General features: G+C 41.8%; 2 protein-coding genes across 2 annotated transcripts in view; one reads left to right on the top strand and one right to left on the bottom strand.

The window, feature by feature from the left end:
* Positions 1-15,363, bottom strand: part of CRLF3 (cytokine receptor like factor 3) — a 36,651-nt gene that overhangs the window by 10,640 nt on the left and 10,648 nt on the right. Inside the window, exons 2-6 of the mRNA XM_082860526.1 lie at positions 13,310-13,517; positions 9,821-9,908; positions 8,734-8,911; positions 7,353-7,575; positions 6,530-6,662 (exon numbers count right to left, since the gene is read on the bottom strand). Coding sequence (XP_082716652.1) covers positions 6,530-6,662; positions 7,353-7,575; positions 8,734-8,911; positions 9,821-9,908; positions 13,310-13,517 — 830 coding nt within the window. The remainder of the gene's footprint in view (positions 1-6,529; positions 6,663-7,352; positions 7,576-8,733; positions 8,912-9,820; positions 9,909-13,309; positions 13,518-15,363) is intronic.
* LOC309975076 (small ribosomal subunit protein eS27-like) lies at positions 4,789-5,054 on the top strand (the record flags this gene model as incomplete). Its single annotated transcript, XM_082859997.1, has 1 exon — positions 4,789-5,054. The coding sequence occupies one exon, from the start codon at positions 4,789-4,791 to the stop codon at positions 5,041-5,043; it is 255 nt and encodes an 84-aa protein (XP_082716123.1). The 3' UTR covers positions 5,044-5,054.

The following is a 15,363-nucleotide window of genomic DNA, read 5'->3' as shown; positions in this document are numbered from 1 at the left end:
CAAAGACATCATAAGAAAAAACAGATATCTCTCTTCTGAAGAGACATAAAAATCCTCAAAAAAATATAAAAGTTAAATTTAGCAACATATATAAAGAATAATACATGGTCAAGTGGGGTTTCTCATGGAAATGCAAAGCTGATCCAATGTTAAAAAATCTATCATTGTAACCATATCAACAGAAGAAAAACCATATGATTATCTTAATAGATATATAAAAATAATTTGACAAAATTAAACATCCATTTATAGATAAAACTCTCAGCAAACTAAGAATAGAAGGGAACTTCCTTAACCTCATAGAGGGTGTCTACAAAAAAACCCTACAGCTAGCATCATACTTAATGTGAAAGACTGAATATATTCCTGCTAAGATCTGGAATAAGACAAGGATGTCTGCTTTCAACACTGCTACTCAAAATTATACTTCCTAGCCAGTGTAACAAGACAAGAAAAAAATTGCAAAACACTGATGGAAGCCATTTTTTAAAAAACTAAATGAAGATGGCAATTCCCTGGAAGTCCAATGGTTAGGACTCAGTGCTTTCACTGCCGTGGGCCTGGGTTTGATCCCTGGTTGGGGAACCAAGATCCCACATGCCACTCAGTGTGGCCAGAAAAAAAAAAAAAAAAAAAACAACTAAGTGAAGGGTGACTTTCAGATTTACAGCTCTACAGCCTGTCCTCCATTGCTATAGGAAGGTCCTGCCTTATAATATGGCTCTTCTGTGAAGCCACATCTCCTTTGACACTCAAAAACCTAATCTGGTTCAAAAGAGCTTCTATTGCCAGACCTCAGTTCTCTTCAAAGGCTGCTTATAAACTACTCTCCACTGTCACCAAGGGACACAGTCCTTGCTTCCTAAGATGATGCACTGTGACTCCCCTGGACATTTTTCCCACCTTTTCTCTCTGCTTCCTCAAGAACACTCAAGCACTGTTCAGTCCTGGCCCCGTTTATAGTCTTAGGGTGGAGTCTTCTCCTTCTGGGACTGAATATTTGGAGATTTCTGAGACTGGCCAGCAAACTCATGATTTCCAGGCTAGTTGTGTCTTAGGGGGCCTTTACAGCTAATTTGGAATTTGAGTTTTCTGTATTTCTTAGTTCTGTTGAAAAAGTACTTATGGGTCCCTACCCCCCACCTCTTTATTTCTCCAAAAAGTTTCCAGTAGTGGAAAAATTCAGAACTATGGTGCTACTATGCATCTATTGGTCCCCAAAGATCCCATCTCTCTTTTGAACCCACTCTAATCAAGCTTCCCTCCACCACAGCTCCCCTGAAACTGTTCATGTCAGGGTCCCCAATCCACGTCCACGCTGCAAACCCAAAGGCCAATTCTCAGTCCTTTTCTAATCTGTTGGGTCAGCAACATTTGACATAATTGACCGCTACTTCCTCTTGGAAACACTTCCTTTGCTTGGCTTCAGGACACCACATTCTCCCACTTTTCCCGTCTACCTCACTTGCTGCTACTCCTCAGAATCCTTTGCTGGTTCTTTCCTCCCCAAAAGCTAAATGTTAAGAGTTCTCCAGTGTCCTCTCCCTATACTCATTCCCTGGCTAATCTCATGCAGTCTCACGGCTCTAAACACACATCTATATGTTAAAAACTCTCAAATTAATATCTCCAGTCTGGTCTTTTCCACTGAACTCCCGATTTGTATATCTGTCTCTACCCCCCATTTTCACTTACATGTCTAATAAGGAACTCAAATTAATTTGTGAAAGAACTGATATTCACCCATAAATAGGCTCCTTATAAGGCCTTACCTACCTCAGTAAATGACAATTCTACCCTAAGTTACTTAGTCCAAAAACCCTGAGGTTACACTTGACTCCTTTCTCATACCTCACAACCAACCTGTCAATAAATCCCATCAGTTCTTCCTTCAAAATAAATCCAGATTCTGACCACTTATCATTACCTCAACTGCTCCATCCTGGTCCAAGCCACCATTAGCCATCACCAAGATTAATACTGGAATGCTGAATACAGCCTTCCCTTCATTTCTGGTAATATTTTTGCTCCTCCTCTCCAGCCTCCTAAATGGTCTCCTTCCAGCCTGTACCGCTGTACAGACTATTTTCCACCCAGCAGCCAAAATGACTTATAAAACATATGTCATATCACATCATTCATTTGCTCAATGTCCTCCAATGGCCTTCCAACTCACTCTAAGTCCAAGCAGAGTCCTACAGGGCTAGACTGCTAGGATTTGCATCTCAGCATTACTATGAAGAATCTGTACAACCTCAGGCAGGTGGTTTAATCTTTTTACATCTCAGTTTCCTCATCTATAAAATGTGTCTACCTCCTGAGCATGTAATGAGGATTTACAGACATTAACTCAATACTTAAGAAGTAACACACAGTAGGGTTCGACAAAGGTGAGCTGGCTGTTATTATTTTGTAGCCTAGATCAACTCGTGAATTCATGAAAAGTCAAATGCAGAGCATGACTCCCAAGACAATGAAATGTGAACCTGACTTGGTTTTACTTGGTAAAGACTTTTGTTGGCAAAAGGAAAAAAGAAAAAGACCTCTGTATGTGGTATCAAATGCCCTCCTTATAAATGGGCACAAGTGAGCTCCCAAGGGGCAAGTCTTTGAGAAATTGAAAAATAAATAAATATACATAGCCTGTCCACAAGAATGTCGTACTTTTCTGAGGTTCTGACTATACTCCCATCTCTATAAAACCCATTCACGCTCATTACTTCCCGTTCTTTATATTTTTTTCTCCTCCGTATCTTTGGTTCTTGCTTTGTTTCTCTACTTGAACTTTCCTTTTCAGCCCTACCTGAGATAAAGCCTTCACCAACCCCTCATCTAGAAGTAACTCTTCCTTCTTCTATATTCCACAGCAGTCAGGATCTTTCTTATACTTTATAATTTATAAACTGCCTATTCTGTGGTTAGATAAGATTCTAGTTTTTTCTTTTTCTTAAACTTTGCATTCCCAACAATACCAAGTACTGTAAGTACCATCTGAATGGAATAGGATTGTATGAAACAATCAGCATCATTCACAAAGACCACAGGCGAGCAGAACTGTCCTTACATTTTAGAAAAGCAGTTTAAGACAGAAGGATATGGACAGGGAAAAAAAGTCTAAGGAATATTCCTTAGGTTATCTGGGAGGAATAGCTATTATATGTGAACATCCCAAAGCAGACATGTCTCCCTGACTTCATGTAATCCTCCCTCTACAAACAAACTAAAAGCTAGGGTTTAATATGATATCACTTACATGTGGAATCTAAAATACGGTACAAATGAGCCTATCTACAAAACAGAAACAGACTCATAGACAGAGAGAAAAGTATGGTTTAAAAAACAGTAAGAATGGGAAATCTTAGAAGCAAGGGAAAGCAGGAATGTTCAAGACAGGAAATCAGAGAGAGGCCTGGAAGGAGGGGGTTGCTAGCAGACCCGGGCACCACATGAGACTGGGCTCTAGAGACTGTTAAAAGCCGGCCAGTAACAGGTTCCTTTGGTGTCAGCAGTTCTAAGGATTCCAGAAACTTCAGCAGGGATCGACTGGGCTGAGCAACAGGGCAGGGCTGCAGGAGTATAATCTCCCTTCTGACTATGAGGCCCTCAAAAAGCTGAATAAAGTTTACCTTGATTCAAGCAGGCCTATCTGCCCCCAACCCCATGCGTGAAGGTGCCCCATACAAACACTCTATTCACATCCTCTGCCTTAACTGCCAATGCCTGAAATTCCTTTAAGCAAGGAGAAAAACATTTTCAATCCACATTCAAAGGAAAAATGACAACAATGCAACAGTCTGGCTAAGATAATACTGAGCTTAAATAAGTTTCAGTTAATCACCCTACCAAGGGGGACCCCTTTGGAGGAGGAGGGAGGAACTAATGGTTTACTGAGGCCGACTAAGTGTTGTACTGTCCACAGACAGTACGTGGGTTTAAATCAATGTGTGTAATTTCCAATGTCGTAATCTATATACATTTATTGAATGACTTAAGAAACAAATCTAAGTAGATCATCTATCAGACCTTCCCCTGTGTTCACAGAGGGAGAAGCTAAAAGTAAAAAGAGCATCAGATCACCATCACCCAGGGATAAAAATCATAGAAGAGAGAAAAGGAAAAGAGCTGAGGACACAGTAGCGGAGAAACTATACATTTCCACACTAACTCAAATCATGTTTACTCTCCCATGAAAAAAGAAAAATGAGAAGCAATACAGACCAGTGGTTAAAATTACTGGAGCCAGACTGGGTTTAAATCCTAGCTTTGCCACTTACCAGTTATGTGACACTGGGTAAATGACTTCACTTCTCTGTGCCTCAGTATCTTCATCCCTAAAATGGGTAACTACACCTATTTCATTGGGTTATTGTGAGAATCAAATGAGTTAATATAAGTAAAGTGCTTAGAATAGTACCATAGTAAATGCAATTTAAATATTAACTGCAATTTGTAATACTATGAGTATTATTCTTACTATGATCTGAGGTATCTGGCCTGAATCTGTTAACTCAGGAAGTCCTATCATTATACAGAAGTACCCTGTTCTCAGCAGACTCACTAATGGGAGTATTTCTATAAACAAGGGCCATCAGCAGAGAAGAGGTTTGTTAGTACAGAAAACTCCTGATTACCTGGGGAATAATTAAATAGATGTTAGGTACCAGACTCCTCATTCCTCTGCTAGTTTTTTCTGGTTAATAAGTTATTCTTTTTTCATAACGTGAGGGGTGAGAGGAGGTGTCAAAAGTGAGACAAGGTTTCTGATGGTGACGACCTCCTCACGAGAACATGCCTCTCGCAAAGGTTCTCCTTCATCCCTCTCCAGAAGAGGAGAAGAGGAAACACAAGAAGAAGCGCCTGGTGCAGAGCCCCAATTCCTATTTCATGGATGTGAAATGCCCAGGATACTATAAAATCACCACCGTCTCTAGCCATGCACAAACAGTAGTTTTGTGTGTTGGCTGCTCTACCATCCTCTGCCAGCCTACAGGAGGAAAAGCAAGGCTTACAGAAGGGTGCTCCTTCAGATGGAAGCAGCACTAAAAGCCCCGGGAATCAAGATGAATGGGAAAACATCCCAATAAACACATTTTGGATACGTCCAAAAAAAGAGACAAATGGGATTTCCCTGGTGGCACAGTGGTTAAGAATCCGCCTGCCAACGCAGAGGACATGGGTTCAATCCCTGGTCCGGGAAGATCCCACATGCAGCAGAGCAGCTAAGTGCGTGCACCACAACTACTGAGCCTGCACTCTAGAGCACACGAGCCACAACTACCGAGCCCACGTGCTGCAACTACTGAAGCCCACGCACCTAGAGCCCATGCTCCTCAACAAGAGAAGCCACGGCAATGAGAAGCGCACGCACCACAACGAAGAGTAGCCCCTGCAGGCCACAACTAGAGAAAGCCCATGCACAGCAATGAAGACCCAACACAGCCAAAAATAAAACAAATAAATTTATTTTTTAAAAAAATGAGGGCTTTCCTGGTGGCGCAGTGGTTGAGAGTCCTCCTGCTGATGCAGGGGACACGGGTTCGTGCCCCGGTCCGGGAAGATCCCACATGCCGCGGAGCGGCTGGGCCCGTGAGCCATGGCCGCTGAGCCTGCGCGTCCGGAGCCTGTGCTCCGCAACGGGAGAGGCCACAACAGTGAGAGGCCTGCGTACCGCCAAAAAAAAAAAGAGAGACAAAGCATAAACTAGTGCATTCTGATCATGCTGCCAGTTCAAATGACTTGGCTGGTGGAGAACATGGCAACACTAGCTTAGATAAAACTTTCAGATACACTCCATGCCTTATACAACAAGGGACTGAGACCAAGAGGAACTTGGAACAAGCATTCACAATAAAATCCTATGATCTCACACCTTAAAACTTAGAGGAGAGTTTGCTACACTGAGGTGTGTATGGTGAACATCAGACAAGCTTCACTTTCCTAAATCAAAGTTTGGGCTTTGGTTTTTAGGAAAAGCTATTTAGAAATAGGACCACAGAGACTATATCTCAGACAACATGAAAACAAGAAAAAGGAAATTTTTCTAATACAGGAAGAAATGGATGAAGAAATAGAAAATTAATTGGCAGCAGGAGAGGCACGCTTTCAATTTTATTTTATAGAGACTATACATATAGTGTGTTTACTCTGATAGGTTGTCTCTCACAGATACTTGCTCTTATTGATTCACAAAGAAAAAAAAAAATTGGGGACCTCTGAACGCTTAAGACTGATTTTTGAGAGGTATTCTATTTACCAAGAATAAAGAAGACGTAAACACAGTGAGCACACACTATTTATCAGGCAGAAGCAAGGCATTTTATACCCATTATCTCAGTTCATGCTCATAATAACCCTGTGAATACATACGAGAAAAGCGAAGCAAAGAGAAACAAGTAAATTGCTCCAAAGTAACACTACCTAGAAATGACGGAATAAACTCAGGACTGTTTGGATCCGAAGCTCATGGATGCTCTGTGTACTTCACTTACTGCCTAAGGCATGACAGACAGATCTTTTCATATCCACTTGCCTGAATGTTAATGTCTGCCCACAGAAGTAAGTGGGAGCGCTGGAGTAGAGAACACCGGACGATTCAGCATCATTCCGAAGCGCTATGTTTCTTCGACTGCTCAGACTGTACCCCTCAAAGCCAGCTGTCCACTCTTTTTAAAAAGCAAAGATATTGTAAATTGTTAGAATCTTTTGGGGAATATCTTCAACACAGGCACATTAAATAAAACTTGGAAGTGGAAGACGCTACTTAGGGTTCATGGGCAAGTTCAATGAAAGGAAAAATTCAGTGACAGGGTGTCATGGTCAATCCTACAAATCACAAGAAAGATTTTAGTCTCTTCCTACACATTTTTGGCAAGGAAGATCAAATGAGTGTTATCTTACCTAATAAAATCACGCTTGAGCTTATTCCAACCTGATTAAGAAGTAATTAACCAAGTCTAAATCTTTTTTTTTTTTCTAAATCCTTATAAAAAGTTATATAGGAGAGGTCAATTTTGGATTCTAAGACTTCTAAGAAAAAGCCTCTATCAAGATATACGTTGAAGGTTTGGGTCAAATGTTGCAGTCTTCTAATGCAATATTTAAACTCTGTGGTTTTAGGGATGCTTATAATCCTGCCTGGCACTATTCAGGGACTCTGAAGATAAGAATGAATGAAAATCTCTCAAAATTCACATGAAGCAATTTGAGCAGGAAGTAAAAGACATATTCCATGTTATTCTCCATCAATTCAGGGTCTATCCTTAGGAAAAAGGGTTGTCAGTGTGCTGCCTTTAGCACAGGATACGTGTACTCATAAACAGTTAAGCTTCAGGAGTGAGAAGGCAACAGCATACCATGAGGCACCAGCGTGGAATGACCTATCTGGGGGACACTCCAAGGACTCCACTCCTGTCGGCCATCTCCTCGGGCGCAGACTCTGAACTGATAATCAACATTGGGGTCTATGTGCAATACTATGAATTCAGTTTCAGAGCCTACATACACGTCCTCAAAATGACTGGAAGTACATTTACGGAACTGGAGCCTGTAATCTTGGGCGGTAAAGTCGTCATCCACCTGAGGAGAAAGGCTTTACGTTAGGTAAAAGTCAGAGAATAACTTCTCTCAGCATCACTACTTAGGAACTTTGAATGGGGGCATTTGGGGCCAAGCATACAGGTCCACATGCTGAATACGGGTTCTTCTCAGGAAGGTCAGAGGAAACGTGCCATTATTATTTCCCTTGTTTTCCTTATTGAACCATGTGTTTTATAACCCCAGTCTGATATGAAAAAAATGTGCTTCCTCTGAAGCAATGGCATGACTTCTAAACAATTAATGCCAAAGATAAGACATTCAAAATTCAAAGACAAGTATCCCAAAACTACATTATTCATATAACCAAGAGAGAGTTAATATCTGAAATATATAAAGGACTCCTTAAAATTAATAGAAGACAGGGCTTCCCTGGTGGCGCAGTGGTTGAGAGTCCGCCTGCCAATGCAGGGGACACAGGTTCGTACCCCGGTCCGGGAAGATCCCACATGCCGCAGAGCGGCTGGGCCCATGAGCCATGGCCGCTGAGCCTGTGCGTCCGGAGCCTGTGCGTCCGGAGCCTGTGCTCCGCAACGGGAGAGGCCACAACAGTGAGAGGCCCGCGTACCGCAAAAAAGCAAAAAACAATAAAAAAAAGAAAAGAGTTTCCAGAAGCTGACCACCCACCTCTGAATGATGTTATCTGTCAACAGCCAAGACATCATGACTCATCTGGACATGGTTTTTATCTAAAATATGGTAATTCACACGCATAATATGATTGAATATACAAAATTCTTGGCAATGCTAAGAGTGTGAAAAAACCATACTTTAAACCTTTATTTCAGAGGTATTAGTTCAGTGTTGAACAGAAAAATATCCAACACCCAATATTCACTATCACCTTCTGACTTTTCTAATTCTGAACGATCCTCAAGTCACCAAGAGTTAAGTTTGGGAAATATGTGATGGGAAACATTTCGATACAGAGATTTTATAAAGTACCTTCGAAAGTGTTTATCCCAACTGGAAGAGCTACCTCAGTTCAGGTTCCCTGTGACCTTAGTTGTAAAGCAAAGGGCACTTCTGTTCATGCAGAGAAGAAGACATTCAAAGGCAACTAATAAAAAAAAATCGTAAAGGCCCCCAACTCTCAAATCCATAATGCTGAAGCCATTTCTACAGTCCTGAATTACGTACCTTACACCATCGTACGATGATGCCTCCGGGTTTCTCTATCAATTCTTCTATCTGTACTGGTGGGCGAGACGCTACCGTTCCATGCTTGAAAATATGGTCTTTCACTATGTTAAGAATTGAGTCATCCAACTGAGCAGATAAGCAAGGCACATCAACCAGTAAAGGCACCTCTGGTAAGCTGAGGAAACAAAGCTCATGTGTTTACAAGGCTTTTAACTGAGAGTTAAAAATACAAGGGAGTATAGCCTTGAAAAACTGCAAATCACTATGCTGTACACCTGAAACGTATACAACACTGTAAATCAACTATATCTCAATTTTTAAAAAAATAACAAGGAATATTTTATTTACTTATTTTTGGCCGTGCTGCACAGCTTGTGGGATCTTAGTTCTCAGACCAGGGATCAAACCCAGGCCCTCAGCAGTGAAGGCATGGAGTCCTAACTGCTGGACCGCCACGCAATTCCCCAACAAAAAATACTGTAGATCAGTCACATACCGTAACAGTGCAGAAGCCCCCAGTAAATAATGCTAATGGCAGTGGGGGTTTTGCAAGACATTACATTAAAATTCTCTTCCCAAATAAATGAAAGGAACGAGAGAAAATGGGTAGGATCACAATTGTCAAGTTTATAGCAAAAGATCTGGTTTACTGAGCTATGACGCAGGTTTGTTTGTTTTAATTGAAGTGTAGTTGATTTACACTGTTGTGTTCGTTTCTGCTGTACAGCAAAGTGATTCCGTTATACATATATACATTCTTTTTTATATTCTTTTCCCTTATGGTTTATCAGAGGATATTGAATATAGTTCCCTGTGCTATACAGTAGGACTTCGTTGTTTGAGCTATGACTTTGTTCAGATTTTTTTAAATTAACAGTTCTCTTACACATTAGGATTGTAGAAAATCGGCAGTAATGCTATACCAGAGATTACAATCACAACTATTTCATACTAGTAATACTGGTAATGGGCAGTGATAACTTGAGAAATACATTTTCTATATCCTTGAATCCGAATTTTTAACAGGCGAAAAGAAAAAAAGAAAAGCGGACAGCTTAAGCCCAAGAGACACTAACACTTTTACCTGTCCAACTGGATGTGTGAGGCCTTTTTGGTAAAGCTCCACAGTTTTTCATTCTGTTCTCCTACACCACCCAGAATGGCGATCTCACCTACAATCAGGAATAAGAGAACTAGTACAGGGAAAAATGGTCACGTTATAAACTAATCAACACAACCCATGTCTAAGTGGGTCTCTGGTTCTCTTGAAAACAATTCTTAAGTGATGTCACAAATTCCCCAAAAGTAAACGTAGAAACTATTTTAGGGACTTCCCTGGTGGCGCAGTGGTTAAGAATCCGCCTGCCAACGCAGGGGACACGGGTTCAAGCCCCTGCCTGGGAAGATCCCACATGCCGTGGAGCAACTAAGCCTGTGCGCCACAACTACTGAGCCTGCGTGCCACAACTACTGTGCCCGCACACCTAGAGCCCGTGCTCCACAACAAAGAGAAGCCACTGCAATGAGGCCCACGCACCACAACGAAGAGTAGCCCTCGCTCGTCACAACTAGAGAAAGCCCGCGTGCAGCAACGAAGACCCAATGCAGCCAAAAATAAACAAACAAATAAATAAGAAACTATTTTAGAAACGACTTTAAGGTTAAACGCAAGAGGAAGGGGGTACACAATGACAACATTCTGCCAGAGATGAAAGATTCTGCTCTACAAATGGAAACTTGGTTTGTCAACCAATTTTATGCAAGGCATAAGTCCCAGGGACCTCTTCCCATCTCCCCTACAGAATCTTTATCAACTCCAATAGGAGTCAGTGCAAATATTATCCTGACACAAGCAATAGGGTGAAGGGTCATATAAAGGAAATATTATATAAAGTCATAAGAAAATGATCAACATCTCTGTCCTTCCACAGCCCTAAAGAACACTACTAGAACTGTTTCCCATCTCAGAATACCCTGGAGTTACTCAAGTGTTTTGAGACCATATGACATGACCTTCCCCCCTTACCAAAAGGAAAACAGACACACTGAACACTGCCTCAGAATCCTAAAAATTTCATAAATAAGTTTTTAATCCCTCGGGAAGGGAGGGGAGGAAAAAGTTTGAAATTTAAAACATTTCTGAAGTATTAAAAAAAAAATCAGATGCTGCAACTAGCATGTATGTGCCTGAAAGGATTTATTTTCTAAAATAAAAACATTGGTCAAGCCTCGTGGTGACTGGTATACACTCCTGACCAGTGCTGAACTGCTGCTGAGTTTGTTTCCAAATGCTAAGCGCCCAGGGAAAGACATTCTGAAGTCCTGCTAAAAATAATTTTCTCAAAGGCACTGTTATTGTCAGTGGCAAATAAACACTTCTCCTTGAAGATAAGACAAAAATGTAATTAGTGTGTAAAGATAACATTAGTACTATATTCTAAGTGGGACCAAAACGGGGACTAACTTCCAGCTGGAGTGACAGAGCTGGGAGCCAGCCACGCACACTTTTCATCCTATGCCACTCACAGCACTCATCAAAGAACCAATGGTATTCAGTCTCCTTCCCTGGATCCTTTTTCCTCAACGCCCTTTTAAATACTGACGTCCCTCAGAGTCCCACCTTCTGTATCCTTCTCTTCTCATACTGTACACTATCTCTTGACTTTACTTATTCCCATGGATTCAGAGGTAACATACACACCATTCACTGCCATATTGACATCTCAAGGTATGATCTCTCTCCTAAGCATCACACCCACATTCCCAACTCCTGGCATCTCCGGCACCTTGAACTAACATACCCCAAACCAACTGTCTAACTACCCACCCTCCCCCTTCATGTTCTGTGTCAGTCAACGGCACAATTCACCGGTCATCTAAAATCACGCTGGGTTGGGTCATCCTAAATTCTTCTCTTTCTCCTCCATCCTATAACCAGGCAATCACCAATAATCAACACTTATGGCTCAGTAAGATCACCATTAATTCTATCTCCAAAATATTTTTTTAATTTTATATTTATTTATTTATTCATTCATTCATTTTTGGCTTTGTTGCTGCACGTGGGCTTTCTCTAGTTGAGGTGAATGAGGGGCTACTCTTCATTGCAGTGCACAGGCTTCTCACTGCGGTGGCTTCTCTTGTTGCAGAGCATGGGTTCTAGGTGCATGGGCTTCAGAAGCTGTGGTGTGTGGGCTCTGTAGTTGTGGCTCATGGGCTCTAGAGCGCAGGCTCAGTAGTTGTGGCGCACGGGCTTCATTGCTCTGAGGCATGTGGGATCTTCCCGGACCAGGGATGGAACCCATGTCCCCTGCAGTGGCAGGCAGATTCTTAACCACTGCGCCACCAGGGAAGTCCCTCCGAAAAATCTTAAAACCAGCTCTGCTTCATCTTCCCCTGTCACCGTCTCCCATGGCTGCCTATCTGACTGCTGCCACAACTTCCTCATTGGTCACTTTTACTTCCTTACAACCTCTAACACAGTCTCCAAACTGTGGGCAGTGTCGTTTTTAAAAAATGCAAATCTGACTGTGTAACTCTGCTGCCTAAAATACTGCATTCAATATCTCCCAGATATGCCATTCACTTTACTCTTGACGTTACTTCTGCTTCCAATCGTGCTGTGACCTCCTTTTCTTCCTTTGTCTGCTTGATGAATTTCTTCAAGCCTCAGTGGAACTCCTCCTATAGAAAGCCATCCTACACTCTTCCAGAGGTAAGCGTTTCCCCTTCTGTGCTCCCGTGAGGTCTTAGATCTCTCTCATCGTGTGTGCTTCTCTCACTGGGCTGTGAACCCCAAAGGGCAGAACTTATTACCTTTTTATTTAATGTACCTGACAAAGACCTACAGGAGGGAAGGAGGGGAGGTAGGTAGATGTGGAGACAGGAAGGCAGCAAGGCAAGAACTGAGCATGATTTAACCAAAATAACTGACTAAAGTTAGGGATATAACCAGTGCAATTTCAGGAGTAAACACCAATCCTACTCGTTAATCTCTAAAAAGAATGATGGCATTAAATCCTATAGACCATTGACACTCCGAAAAATATGCGAACAGACTCAAAATGACCGTAAAATCACTGTGTTAACAGAACCATGAGAAAAATCCTTATTTTGTAAATGATTATAATTTACTCCGTATTTTGTAAATGATTATAATTAGTACACTAATTGCATTTACCCTAGGATACCTCACTGTACATCTGTCATCCTATATCACAAACTGTCCCAAGGTACGCATAGCCTAAGCACCCCACAGATGGCAGGAAGCCTGTTGGAACCCTGAGATACCAGCAGTGTCAATCTGAATGTGCTGCGTTTAACAGGCTCCCTGGACTCCCCACCTTCTTTTTTTTTTTTTTTTTTTTTTTTTTTGCAGCACGCGGGCCTCTCACTGTTGTGGCCTCTCCCGTTGCGGAGCACAGGCTTCGGACGCGCAGGCTCAGCGGCCACGGCTCACGCGCCCAGCCGCTCCATGGCATGTGGGATCCTCCCGGACCGGGGCACGAACCCGCGTTCCCTGCATCGGCAGGCGGACTCTCAACCACTGCGCCACCAGGGAAGCCCTCCCCACCTTCTTGGACTAAGTCCGCTGCAGTGTTAACTCCGTGCTCTATCAGCTTCTGGCAGTCATCTAGTGGTTTAATGGTCTCCTGTTCAATGGTGTCCACCTCTTGCAAAAGGGTCACCAATCGCTCATCCAGGAGCTTCCCAAGGGTTCCTTTCAAATCGTTAAAATGCTGTTTGAGGACATCTCTCGTCTGGGATGCACTCTCTTTGATCTGAAAAGATGACATAAAAACTCAGAATCAGAATCTCTATAAGAGGCTAACCCACAGGCATCACCCCTAATAATCTCAAGGCACTAGGCAACCATCACCTTCCATTCAATGATAAACCAAATGTGATTCATTTGTGCAAACTGGCAGAATTCCATAGAGTTGGCCTTCAGGTGAGACAGAAAGGTCCCATCGTTCACAACTACGTCAATCTGGCTAAGTTAATTAACACATCATGCCTCAATTCCCTTATTTGTCAAATAAGTATAACAATGCTCGCTTCATGGAGTTGCTGCAAGGATTAAATAAAAATAGTCTATGTACTGCACTTGGTAGAATAACGGGCACACTTGTTCTCAATAAATAAATGTTAGAAATAAATATTATCTGCACAAAGTAGTTCTCAGAAATAATACGTTTCAGTACCAAAAAAAATTAAGAAATTAAAATTCATTTTACTGAAAAGCAATAAAGAAACGGTAGATTAAAAAACCACAATACTGGAACTTCCCTGGTGGCGCAGGGGTTAGGAATCCGCCTGGCCAAAGCAGGGGATATAGGTTCGAGCCCTGGTCCGGGAAGATCCCACATGCTGCGGAGCAACTAAGCCCGTGCACCACAACTAGTGAGCCTGCGCCCTAGAGCCCACGAGCCATAACTTCTGAGCCCACATACCACAGCTACTTAAGCCCGCGCGCCTAGAGCCCGTGCTCTGCAACTAGAGAAGCCACTGCGATAAGAAGCCTGCGCACCGCAACGAAGACAGAACACAGCCAAATAAATAAATAAATTTATATTAAAAAAAGGAAGAATAGCTATAAAAAAACACAATACAAAAAAAATCACTTCATGGACAACATGCCCTCATTATGGTAAAAGAAAACTAAGAATTTATTCACAATCCAAAAGGTGCAGAGGAGGCAGAGGACAGATGTTCAGGAAAAACACACCTTCTGGGACAATGACTTCATCCTTTTTCAGTCATGGTCCTCTTTGCGAATCTTAATGAGAGGTTTATGAACCTTCTTCCCAGAAAAATGAATAAACTCTACCCAAAAGACATTTATTGAATTTCAGAGATTGCAAATTCCCTCAGATCCCAACCATGGCTCACTCAGAGCAGTAATTCTGAAACCTGCTTTGCAGAAGAATCACGTATATACAATTGCATCCTGTTATAGTTTAGATGGCAGGGCTCCATCCCAGAACCAGCTTGGAGAAGGGGCTGGGGGAGCGTATGGGCAGAGTTCTTTTTCACAAGCACACCTGTGACTCTGCAGCCCACACTCTGAGAGACACTACCCTAGGTCCACAGAGCCCATATTAAGAACTGCTGTTCTAGAAGATATAACAGGAAAATCTTTACATCTCACAGATGTTCTGAAAACAAGTCAGTTGTCTATATAGACACCGGATTTTTTTTTTTAAGAATACAGATAAGATACAATTCACTTTTTCTCACTTAACAGGAAAATTCTAACTATAAGCCAAACATTCAGTTGAATTAAAGCAAACTCATACTTTACTTTGCAGATATTATATTAGTTTCCTAAGACATGTTATGTTTACTACCCTAACCCTTTGCTAACTTGATCTTAGCAAGAGCATTTGACATCCCAGAAAAATACACCAAGAAAAGAACATATCAAAATATGGATAAAGTACAATATTTCAACAGTTAATAGAGAAATTTAGAAAACTTTCTATTCTCTAACACTAAAATTAAAAACAATACAAAACTGTTGTCCAGAAATGTTCACAACCATGTAAAAACAAAAGATGCCCACGTCTAAGGACTACAAAGAAACACAGGAAAAAAAAAAATGGTTTGATTGGCTGGGGTGAGGAG

Source organism: Leucopleurus acutus, assembly GCF_964270905.1.
Source record: "Leucopleurus acutus genome assembly, chromosome: 19".
NCBI lineage: Eukaryota > Metazoa > Chordata > Mammalia > Artiodactyla > Delphinidae > Leucopleurus > Leucopleurus acutus.
Note: the sequence above shows the minus strand (reverse complement) of the source record. Positions and strands in the feature narration are given on the sequence as shown.